The following is a 12415-nucleotide window of genomic DNA, read 5'->3' on the forward strand; positions in this document are numbered from 1 at the left end:
GGGAAAAATAATAATGGGGTTTTCAGTAAAATAAATAAATGAAAACACAGAGTTGAATGACCTTCATATAAATTAGAGAATCAAGGGAGTAGAGTGATTTATTCCAATGATTGGAAAGAAGTAAGTAGGAAAGTTATAGATCAAGAAAGGCCAATAGATTTCATCACTCCAGTCAAGTCTAATCAGCGTTCCCTAGAGTACTCTGTTGAAAAGGATTATGGAACAGTGAATGGCCTCAGTGATAAGAATAGCTAGCATTTTCTAAGCACTATTTTAATAGTTTTATAAACATTTCATCATTTAATCCTCACAACAGCCCTACCAGATAAGTGGTAGTATTATCCTCATTTTATAGATAGTAAGACTGAGTCACAGTCTTACTTAAGCAGCTTGCCCATGGTCACAGCTGGTAAGCAGCAGGGTCAGGTTTGGAGCCAGGCATTCTGACTCCAGAGTTTGCATGTTTAATCCCTACACAATACTGCATCCCTCAGTGGAAAAAGAGTTCTGATGAGTATGTCCGCCTGAAGGGACCAGTAGTTGAGGCGGTACACAGGGATTGTCTTGAATACTTGAATGTGTTCCAACAGTGCTTAAGGATTTGCCATCACTGTTCAAGATCTTCCAATACGGTCACCAGATTCAGCAAACAAAAATACAGAATTCCCAGTTAGGTTTGAATTTCAGATAAAGAACAAATAATTTTTAGTATGTCTCACATATTGCACAAGACATACTCAAAATTATTCATTGTTATTGGTCAAAATGTACAAAATTCCAAATTTATTTATAAAATAAATGTCATGAGGATGTAATATACAGCACAGTGACTATAGTTAATAATATTGTATTGCATATTTGAAAGTTGTTGAGAGAGTAGATCTTTAAGGTCCTTATCACAAGAAAAAAATCTAAGAACTATGTATGGTGAGAGATATTAAATAGACTTATTGTAATGATCATTTTGCCTCATATACAAATATCGAATCACTATGTTGTACACCTGGAACTAATATATGTCAATTATACCTCAATTTAAAAAAGATGAGGAAACATAAAAGCAAAAGAAGCTGTAAATCAAAAGATTAAGAGATATAGTTACATTTAAAACTTTTAATTTGATACATAAAAAATACATGAATACTAAAAAGAAATACAAAATAGGCCATCAGGGCTTCCCTGGTGGCGCAGTGGTTAAGAATCCACCTTCCAATGCAGGGGACAGGGGTTCGATCCCTGGCCCAGGAAGATCCCATATGCTGCGGAGCAACTAAGCCCGTGCACCACAACTACTGAGCCTGCGCTCTAGAGCCCGCGTGCCACAAGTACTGAAGCCAGTGTGCCTAGAGCCCATGCTCTGCAGCAAAAGAAGCCATGACAGTGAGAAGCCCATGCACCGCAACAAAGAGTAGCCACCACTTGCTGCAACTAGAGAAAGCCTGCACACAGCAACAAAGACCCAACACAGCCAAAAATAAAAACAGATTAAAAAAAAAAAAAAGGCCATCAATATGACAAATAAAAGTTCAACATTAAGAATTAATAAAATGAATGAAAATTAAAACAAAGAAGTTATTCATTGGCTGTCTGGAATTCAGATTTAACTAGGCATCCTGTGTTTCATCTGATATTCCTGTTCCTGAAAGACAAGAGAATGGCAAACCACTTCACTTTATTCTTACCTTAAGCAACGGTAAGGATCTTTTGCACAATGGCAGAGTTGAACAGTTGCGATGAAGACTGTATGGCCCACGAAGTCTAAGATACTAACCATCTAGCTATTTACAGAAAAAGTCTGCCAAACCCTGCTTTAGCCGGTTTCTCATGCATTATGGGTAATAAACAAGTTGTGATTGGCAGTGTGCCAAATTGTACTTCTGATGCAGTAAACTGGCCCTTTTGTCTTCCCCTGCTGCACAGCTAGCCTCTTGAATGATGTTTTGGCCCAGCTGTCAACAGAGTTGATGGCCTCCTTTGCAAAGTTTGAATCTAGAACCTCAAATGCTTTTTCTTGAGGAGCCACAATCCAAAAACCCGCCACTGTGTTTGTTTAGAAAAGACAGGTACAACTGAGCAACTAGAACAAGGTTCATCTTAATGAACTTCCCCTCCGCCAGCCAGAACCCTTCCTTCCAGATCCTTGTTGCCTTGCCAATGAGAGCCCCTGACTAGCAAAACCATTTGATTCTTCTTTATTGTTTTCAGAGACATGGGCCCTCAAACACATTGTACCACTTGGTCAGGGATGTCAAAAAGGTAAGAACCCTCGCGACTGCAGGTCGGAGGCCCTGTCTTGACTGCTTCCTGTGATTAGAAAGTGCCTGTTTTGCATGAGCTGCCAGAGTATTCCTGTCCCTGCCAGACCCCCTCATTTCAGGACACAGTGTGCGTGTGTGTCTTTTAACTTTGACATCTCTGCTTATGATGCAGCTGCAGTATTACCGCCAGTCTCCATGGTTTTAGATGCTTTCATGGGACATAATGCTTTCGGGTAGTGGAACCCTAGGCTTTCCCCCCATGCCTTGTGGATTTATGCCATTACCTGTATTTTTTCATGTGCTCCTCACTATTGGGGGAACTCGTTTCCATGCTATCCAACTGACCATGAAAGGTATATTTATTTACTAGCTCCTGATGCAGTGTATCACCACCACATCTAGCATGACACAGAGCATATAGTAAGCGTAGCTCAAAAAGTCTCAGAGAAACAGAGACTACAACATATATATACATTCCATTCTGCTAACACTTTATTTTCTCCAATATATTTTTTCACATTCATCATCAAATTTGATGGGGGAAAAAGCCAGTTGGTTTGGATCTAGTAGATTTATGCCCAATTTAAAAATGAGGAGGTTGAAACACAAGGAGGTGAGATCTGTACTGAGTGGTTGGTAAGGAGCTAGAATTAGAACTCAAATTCTTTAATAATCATAATCATAAGTAATGGTACCTAGGATTTAGTGATGACTAGGTATGTGACACTAATCCTTCTATGTGTCTTAGCTCATTTCATCTTCACAACAAATATATGAAGTAGAGTTATTATTTTATTTTTTTTTACTATATAGTGTTATTCCCATTTATAGATGAGAAAAATGAGGCAAAGGGAGGTTACATCTCATCTTAACCAAGTGCTTGTTCTGCCCCATAAAATCTCTTTCCGAGGTAGCTTCAGTTCTGAACGCTTGGCAGGGTTCCCAGAAAGTGATGTTTTAACACCAAAGGATAAAATAAATGGTGACGCTTCCCCTACCACATACACATGTACACACGCACACACATACACAGGTATATCCACCTACCAGTTGGTAGCAATTCTTTGCCAAATTCCATAGGACATACTCGGAGAAAGCTACAAAGTGAGGTAAAAAGTAGAGTGCCATTCCTTCATCTTATAGGAAGTCATAGGCTAGAACTACCCTTTAGGTGTCCTGTAGCCACTTACTAATTTTTCCTTCGAAAGGCCCTGGGGCTGATTATAATGTACCTATTAACCAGCTGGACCTTTGCTAATAATGAGTAAAGAGTACTAAAAAACCTCCTTCTGTAGGGCCTTGGGAACTTTACTCCCACCTCTGCACAACCTTACTGAAAAATTTCTCATCCGTGTGAGTGAGTGAAGCCTGTAGTTCTTTCAAAGCAAGGGAAATAGATGCTATGCCATCTGTATATTTTACCAAGATCACACCTTTGCATGGTCTGCCTCATTTCAAGCCATAAACATACCTGCCCTCAACAAACCCACTTCTCTTTTCCTCAAGTCTTCCTATTTTGTTTAATTTATCTTGGCGTAAAATTTCCTGGTAACTAAACAGAAGTATCTCAGAAGATTAGATGTACACACCAAGCATGTATTCTTTGCCAAGGTACTTGTTGCTCATGTTCAAAACTCAAAATGTTTTGAGGTTTTCTAAAATAATAAGTAAAATATCCCCCTCACCTTAATCTAGTCTGTGTCACTGAAGGAATTATGAGGCTTTCTGAAGAGACAACTGTGTGCCTTTGTCCCTTAGTCCCAGCCACTGGGCAGGCCAAGCCTTCATATAAAGTCACTCATCTACCTCCATCACCAAGCTTCTCAATGTCTTGCCTGATTTTCAAAGAGATTTTTGCAGTTAGATTTTAATGAATATAAATGATTGAAATCCCTCCTAATAGGTTCTCTTCCTCGTAGGACTTTGCTTTGCATATCATTTTCTTTTTTCTGAAGTTCCATTAGCTGCCTCTTACATTTGCTTACATTTAGTGGAAGGCATGTAGAGTATTTTTAAGGTAGGGTTTTCTTTAACTTCTTAGCTAAAGGTATACCTCAAAAATAATATAGACTAACAAGACAGGACAGGATGGTAAGAATTTGGGAGGACTATCAGTTAGGAGCAGTTTTATTTTTCTTTCAAGTGTGATCCAAATACTAGAGCAAGAATATAGTTATACGAGGATTCATCTACTTACTAACTTAGTAGCGGGAAAAAAATAACAAATCATTCAGGATAGTACTGAAATGGCTTAGGAAAAATTTATCCTTTTTCTTGAGAAAAGAGACTGCCAATATGGTTGGGAGAAACAAAAGCCTATGTTTAGTTTCTTCCCTTGGGAAGAAATAGGGGCAGGAAATGCAGACTCCATTTATTTCTATGATAAAGGTGAGTGTCTGACTATTGGAGAGCAAGAAAGAATAACAATGGTAGCCAAAGGAGCTGTAAGTGTCTATGTTTTATGGATGAAAGTAGCTAAAAATGAGTTTTTTTTGTTTGTGTTTTTTTTAAGAAGTGAATGAGAGAGAAATTAATATTGGTAAACATCTTCCTCACAGTTTATGCCAATAAGATATGCAAAATCTACAAAAACTAGGTTTAAAATGCTAAGAAAATCTTGGGCAGTTTAAACAGTTTTCAAAATTAAGGAACATAATAATTAGCATGTGCTTTGTGCTTTATGGTTATAGGACTTTATGTACATGTTAGTTGATTTAATCTATGACAAAAATTAATCAGTAAGTGATAAGCCCTAGTATGAAACGAATGCTGTTCAAAAATTAGAAACACAGTTCGGGACCTTACACGTAGTGTTTGATAATATGTCTGTAAAATAAAATGTAAATAACTAATGAACCCAGAGAATGCATTTAGGAATTATCAGACCATCATTAAGTTAACCAGCATATCTCCAAGTCCAACTATCCTTTGAAACCAACAGAACTGAACGTGGAGAATTACTCCCAAGCTAGTTTCAAAACCTTAAATTATTTATATCAAGGGAGCAATCTAGGAGCAATGAAGTAGAGTTAGTATCAATCAGAAATTTAAAATATCAGCCAACCCAGTTCCCTGAACCTTTCTTGTGCATAAATCCATTGGATGTACCAATGCTCTCATATTAAACCAGAGTGGCCTGAGTCTGTCCGCTTTTCCATGAAATCTAACTTGCCATTTTAGTAGCTAACTGTCTGCTCAATTTGTGCCTCTGTATGTTTTAAAGTAGTAGTTTTTCTTTCTTAAATGTACTAATACTTCAGATTGCCTCAATTATCCCTCCCCACCAAAGAAGGGTGATATTTGAGTATTATGTAAGAGTAGTGGTGAGATTATGATAACTTAAAATTCAGTTATATGGGAATCAAGACCCAGAGCTTTGCCGAATTTTAAAGAAAAAGCATTTCGGACACACTTTGAGGAAAAAAAGGACATTTTCATAACCCCATCTGCTGAATTCATGCAAATTTTCAAAATTCTTAATTTTTAAAAGATTGGTTGCCCAGTCTACTGCCATGCCAAACACTGAGGGAATGTCCTCTTTTCCCATGAATTTTCACCAGGTTGGTCTTTTCCCCACTCTCCCTTGGTAAATCTTACAACCAGCTATCATTTTATACCTTGCATACATCAGAAGGAAACAGTATTCTTTGAAGGCTTGTTATGAGTTTCAAAGAAAAAAAAAGTTTCCTAAACAGCTGAAATCTGATAGTGATATCATGAGCTGACATCTGAAAAACAGAGTGCATTTAGAAGAGCAGATCTAATAAGTGAATTTAAGTTATTCTTTTAATTAAAAGACATCCTTAGGCATGGCATGGATTAAAATTTAGCCTCAGAGTAGTATCTCATGGCATGAAAAAAAAGGAGACAATGTTTTCAAGTTGTAAAATTTACTTACCCATGGATCCAAGCCTCTCTATTTTACTCTGTGGATCAAATTATTTGAATCCTGTGGCTTGCTGTGTGTTGTTAAGGCATGAAATGGGAAATAAGTGTTCAGACTTTACCAGTTACCAAAGTAATTACCAAAAACAGGGAGCAGGGAATAACAGAAACAGCAGGCAGAATGAATATTACTGCAGTATATTGACTTCCTATTCGAAAAGGAGACAAGCAAAGGAAGACTCCTCCAGAGGCTTTTGGACATTACCTGTGGAATATGAGGAGGCATTTTTCTCTGCTTTTTTTTAAAGGAGGTGGATGTTATGAGCACAAGCCCATCCCTGTCTAACCCTTTACCCTCCCTTTTCTCTAAGCCTCCATCTCTACTAACCAAATTCCAGCAGATTATTAGAAACTGCATCAACTCTGGAAGCTCTGGACAGGGGTCTTTGGCCAGTGACCTGGCAGCATAGAAATAAGAGCAGCCTTCCACGTAGTGATCAAACAACTGGACCTTTAGAAACAGACAGGACCTTAGAAGTAACTATGTCCACATTGCCTGTTTTCAGAGCATGAATTGAAGTACAGAGAGAGAACCCTCATTGCCTTGTATTAGGTGACCATCGCCCCCTTGTAGTCAAACAGAAATCAGGCCAGTTCCTTTCAGGCCATCACTCAAAGCTCAGTAACCCAGAATGGTCACAGAATCTTTTCTCCTACTTCAGACCAGATCATACAAAAATCACTCCAAAATAATCAAGCTTTATATAAGAAATTTCTAGGAAAAGAAGATTCTAACACCTTCTTTGGTAGTATGTAAGCCTATCAGCCCTTTATGAATTTGCATAAAATTTTGCAAAACAATGTTGCCAGTGTTTGCAGAACATTTGTAAAAAGTGTTGCCCCTCTAAAATTTTTGTTTATTTTGGATTTTACTATTACCACTTTCCTGACAACCCACGCTTACAGAGACCTCAAAAGCATAAATATTGCCATTCACTATTGGTCTTCAGGCAATATTGGTTCTTGTTCTTAGAATTCAAACTGATGTTCACACATACGTTTCTCAAAAGGAAATATACAGGTGTTAGGCTCACTATTACCCACGTTTTAAATTTGGAAAATTGTTACAAGACTAAAAATAGGCACAAATTCATAGACCCACTATGATTGTTGTTCAGTAGCATCACAATAAACCTTTTGGGGATTTTTCTGAAACCTGGTACTTGAGCAATACAAACCGTAAAGGGCATGGAGTTTAGCCCCTTTTACTGGGAAGAAAACTGAGGCCTTGAGGGAAAGTGGATGATTTGTGAAGGATGGACAGAGTCCAGAGCAACTGACTCGCAGCCAGTACTCTTTCCCCTGCCAGCTTCACAGTGCCAAGGAAAATAGCACCGATCGGGTGAGCCTCCTCTGGAGGTCATCCGTGTAGGAGCCAAATGCACAGGAGATGAGGCTGACCGAGATGTGCCCAGAGAAGCTCTGGGGCTCTTCTACTCTTGAAATAATAGCCTCGCCTAACCGTCCAGTAAGAGCCAGACAATACAGAAAGCGCAGTCTTGTTAACCTGCCCAAAATAATGGAGAAAAAGTGTTGCACAGGTAATATTTTTAGATTCAGTTTAATGTTTATGGAAAGGACAATACATAAAAAGTTACTACCTTAAAATAAATCTTTCTCTAAGTTCCCTTTTAAAGAAGTCAGACAATTGGTCTTTCTTGATAACCAGAGGATAGCTGGGGCTTTCCCACCCAGGAGTGACTCATAAACTGTAACTAGTTAGTTGTTACTGAGAACATAATACTGAAGAACCCCAAACTGAGGCTTGATCCCAAATACATTGATTAATTTCAGTGTTTTACTTATTCACATTTTTGACCAAAAAAAAAAAAAAATTGAATGCCTACCATACACCAGGCATTGGGAATACAAAGATAAATAAAACAATTAAAAATATGAAGTTATAGGTTTGATGGCAGGATACAGTGGGCCACCTGTAATCCTGAATCCCTTTCAAGTGATTGCTGTTGACCATAGGAAAGCTGATAAGGATAACTGAAAACCTACCTTCAGTTAATAAAACTACATAAGCTAATTTCCTAGAGATAATGATATCTTCATATACTATGAATTTCCCAATTCTGCTGTGTAATCCCACCTGAACTTTACTTAGTAGACCTCAGAATCACCTGGACAGCTCATAAAGTGCATAGAGTCTCATACTCGAAGCAGGATAGGGTCCAGACCTTTGCATTGTCACCAAGTTCCTCAGATGGTTCAGATGCCGCAAAGTTGGAAAACCACCACTATTATGAGCCACTTCTGTGAAGTGGCAGGAATCTCACACAGCATCCTGGATGGATCCTCCATTAAAGACAAACCCCAAAGTGGACAAAGCCCTCAGGCCCCTCCAAAATGTATCTAAGAATGCAGTGTGCCAGGCTTCCAACACGGTGTGGTACCCCTGCCATTCATGGTATAGAGCACACTTCTGCATCAGGGAACTAAACCAGACAGTGAGACTTGATCATTTGTACCCCTTGGAGCTCACTGTGAGCTCAGAATTTCCCACAAACAGAACTAATTCTTCCTTGACCTAACAAAATAAGGATTTTCTCAGACCCTATAGAGTTCCCTTTTGAAGTAGAAACCAGTAATGAGCAGATAATAATAAAAACGCTTGTTTTTGCATCTATATATACAACATTAAACTTATACCATAGCTCTAGGTCCTTAAGAAGCACTATTCTCTGAAAGAAAATATGAAAAACCTCTTTAATTCTGAGAAAATAAATATTCTGTTGATAAAACTTCTCTTATTTCACCCCTCTTTCTCTTTAAACACAGGGGATGTTCATAAAGGACTTTGTCATGACATCCATCTTGCTGTCCTTTTATTAAAAGGGTGCCAATTTTTTAAAAAGTTTAATAGAAGTTTTGTATAAAAGATATTTGAGCTCTCAGCATATTTCACCTGATGCAGTCCCTGGTAATCACAATTGTCTTCTGGAAGGAGTCTTCATTCAGTGAGTGTGAAGAAATAAATGATCAGCAAGAGGACAGTAACAGGCCTGGGTCAGAGGCAGAGCAGCAAGGGGGTCCAGGGAGAGTATCTGGGGGACATAGTTCCTAGTGGCTGGGAGTGGTAGAATTTGCCATATCTAGCCTTGTGTTTCTTTCTGCTACACTGGTGTCTTTTTCTCCCCAGCTGAAGACTTGAATAAATATTTTGATTTTCTGTTATTGCCGACGATTACTGCATCTTCTTATTTAACTTATGTCTTCTTTCCAAGCGAGAATATCCAGGTTTCGGTTGGATCTATTTTAAGGTGAATTGATTAACCAGAATAATAATACATTCATATGTTTCTTTTTTAATTATTATTATTATTTTACTCTAAAATAGTTACAGAACACATGGAATAGAATCCCTAGTAAACCATGCTGTCTTTTGGATGTGTCTGTTTGTTCCATTCTTCCGTGATAGGGGAACCTGCCCCCAGACTACAGAATCAGCCTGATAGACATCGGCCTGGTGATCGAGTACCTGATGGGAGGGGCTTATCGCTGCAACTACACGCGAAAGCGCTTCCGGACGCTCTACCACAATCTCTTTGGCCCCAAGAGGGTGAGGCTGGCAGCAAATCCCATTTCCTGGACTCTGGGGAGGACTAGTGTGCAGTAGATTTGGAGTGCGGCTGCTTTGTCATCTCCAAGGGGGAGATCAGATGACAAGGCAATTGCCCTGCCTCTTCTTCCCTCTGCCGTCAAATATGTTGAAAAAAGAAAAAAGAAAAAAAGGAATATGCTGGGTGTTACACTTCTTTCTTTTCCTCACTAGATCCAATTCAAACCAGAAACTGGCTTTGAAAGTGAACCTTTTTTAGCTTTTCTACATGCTATGAATTGAGATGACATGCTCAACTTCTAAATAAGTCATTTTGTATATTAAAAAAGTAATTTTTCTCATTTAAAAAAAGTGAACCTTGGGCTTCCCTGGTGGTGCAGTGGTTGAGAGTCTGCCTGCCGATGCAGGGGACACGGGTTCGTGCCCCGGTCCGGGAAGATCCCACATGCTGCAGAGCGGCTGGGCCCGTGAGCCATGGCCGCTGAGCCTGTGCGTCCAAAGCCTGTGCTCTGCAACAGGAGAGGCCACAACAGAGAGAGGCCCGCGTACCGCAAAAAAAAAAAAAAAAAAAAAGGTGAACCTTAATGATCAGAGAATAGTAATTATATTCAAATAATCTTATTATCTACCACATCACTTTTCAAGGTTTTTGCTCTTGGGATCTATTTATAAAAAATTATTGAGGACCCCCCCAAAGATTTTTATCTGTATGAGTTCCATCTTGTTCTATAATTTGCTGAGTTGCCTTCTCTTCCGTCTTGGTCTGTGCCTGTTTTGCACATCCCCAGCATCACCGGTGGTGCTACTGTGTGTGCTTACACTTTCCATGCCATGAGTGCCTTTTGCCGTCAGCACATGCCCCTCTGGTCCCACTCACCCTTGCTCTACTGGACAGCAGCAAAGAGAGATAACCAGCGTGAAGCATCTCAACATATAGTATTTCTGAATAATATCCCAAGTCTCCAGATAATAGAGGTCTTTCAGAGGTTTGGGAAACATCTCATAGTTTGACTGACTGTCTCATTGTTCACTCAAGTGCTTGATGTCATGGAGAGGTCGGCCTAGCGGGATGGTTTTAGGATGATGGAAGAAATCTTGGTCCACAAAAGAGATTATAAACCTGCAGGCTCTACCCTCGGGCAATCTCATTATGCCTCTCCAGTTTCCTAATTTTCTGTAATTTACCAAAATCACTAAATCCCTAATTCTCTTAGAATTTCTATAAAGAGTTTCCCCTGTGGTGTTTTATTTAGTGAAATGAATACATGCTGTGTGGTACAATAGATTTGTTCCATTACCTGTTTAAGATACATTAGGATTCTTTTCTTACCTCTATAAAGAAATCTAACTTTGTGCATAACATTTTTTTTAACAGCCCAAAGCCTTGAAACTGCTGGGAATGGAGGTAAGTGTTTGCTCAAATTATTAGTGTCAATTGTTTATTCTCTTTATTACACATTTCAAAAAAAAAATATATATATATAAGGTCATTCCAGTGGTAGAGCTTAGTACATGATTCTAAAATAAGGAGGTGAAATTTTTTCCAGTGTCGAGGGGCAGGTCACAGTAGCTTTGAAAATTCTATCATGGGGTTATATTAGCATTGCAAACAAACAAAAAAAAAATCCTATTTGAAATACTGACTTGAAAACCAAGAAAGCATATAAATTCCAGTAAGTGAAATCTATTCATGGAAGTTTACAAATGGCAACAGATCCAAAGACCAGAAATTCTTCACAAATGCATCTAATGAAGTATTCAGAAACTCAAGAAAGATTATCTGTCTCCCATCTTCTGTTCATGTGGTTATTATCGTATATCCAATTGCAAGTATAGGATGTCCTTGTCTTTTCAGTGGAAAGGGTAGTGCTGTCCATCATGAGGTACAAATAACCCTACTTGTAGAGTAAAAGAATGGACAAAAGTTAAAAAAAAAAAAGCCCATTAAAAAATACTGTTCTAAAATTAAAGTATAACACTGACATGTTCCCATAGGACTGTGCTTATTCATTTATTATAACTTGTTTTAAAGTTAGGCATTCAGGGGCTTGTGAGTTCTTTTAGAATAGAAGCTAGGAAAAGACAGTTTATTTTTTCTGTATCTATTCCAGAGCTGGGCCAGTAGTAGACATACAAGAACTATTTACTGAATTGAGTGGATTCATTTCTAACTCCATCTCTGTGTTTTTTCCCTAAAATTACAGGATGATGTTCCCTTGAGGCGAGGAAGAAAGACAACCAAGAAGCGTGAAGAAGAGGTGGACATTGACTTGGATGACCCTGAGATCAACCACTTCCCTTTCCCTTTTCATGAGCTGATGGTGTGGGCCGTCCTGATGAAGCGGCAGAAGATGGCCCTGTTCTTCTGGCAGCATGGCGAGGAGGCCATGGCCAAGGCCTTGGTGGCCTGTAAGCTCTGCAAAGCCATGGCCCACGAGGCTTCCGAGAACGACATGGTTGATGACATCTCCCAGGAGCTGAACCACAACTCCAGGTTGGACGGCCTAGCAAATGGCGTGGTCAGGGGAGAAGAAGGGAAGGTGGTCCCCAGATACAGGTTTTTTGAGCTATCCAATACTTCAAGGGGAGACAGAATCAACCCAATGGTGCACACAGAGGGCGGACACAAACAGTTAACATTTAC

The 12415-nt window shown here is 39.1% G+C and overlaps 1 protein-coding gene across 1 annotated transcript in view; it reads left to right on the forward strand.

Moving 5' to 3' along the window:
* The window catches only part of TRPM3 (transient receptor potential cation channel subfamily M member 3), a 288353-nt gene that overhangs the window by 194624 nt on the left and 81314 nt on the right, over positions 1 to 12415 (forward strand). The window contains exons 13-17 of the mRNA XM_027105962.1: positions 2206 to 2256; positions 9437 to 9472; positions 9631 to 9771; positions 11147 to 11176; positions 11976 to 12265. Coding sequence (XP_026961763.1) covers positions 2206 to 2256; positions 9437 to 9472; positions 9631 to 9771; positions 11147 to 11176; positions 11976 to 12265 — 548 coding nt within the window. The remainder of the gene's footprint in view (positions 1 to 2205; positions 2257 to 9436; positions 9473 to 9630; positions 9772 to 11146; positions 11177 to 11975; positions 12266 to 12415) is intronic.

This window comes from Aethalodelphis obliquidens, unplaced genomic scaffold (genome assembly GCF_003676395.1).
Source record: "Aethalodelphis obliquidens isolate GAN/ISIS:26980383/991018 unplaced genomic scaffold, ASM367639v1 scaffold7, whole genome shotgun sequence".
NCBI classification, from domain to species: Eukaryota; Metazoa; Chordata; class Mammalia; order Artiodactyla; family Delphinidae; genus Aethalodelphis; species Aethalodelphis obliquidens.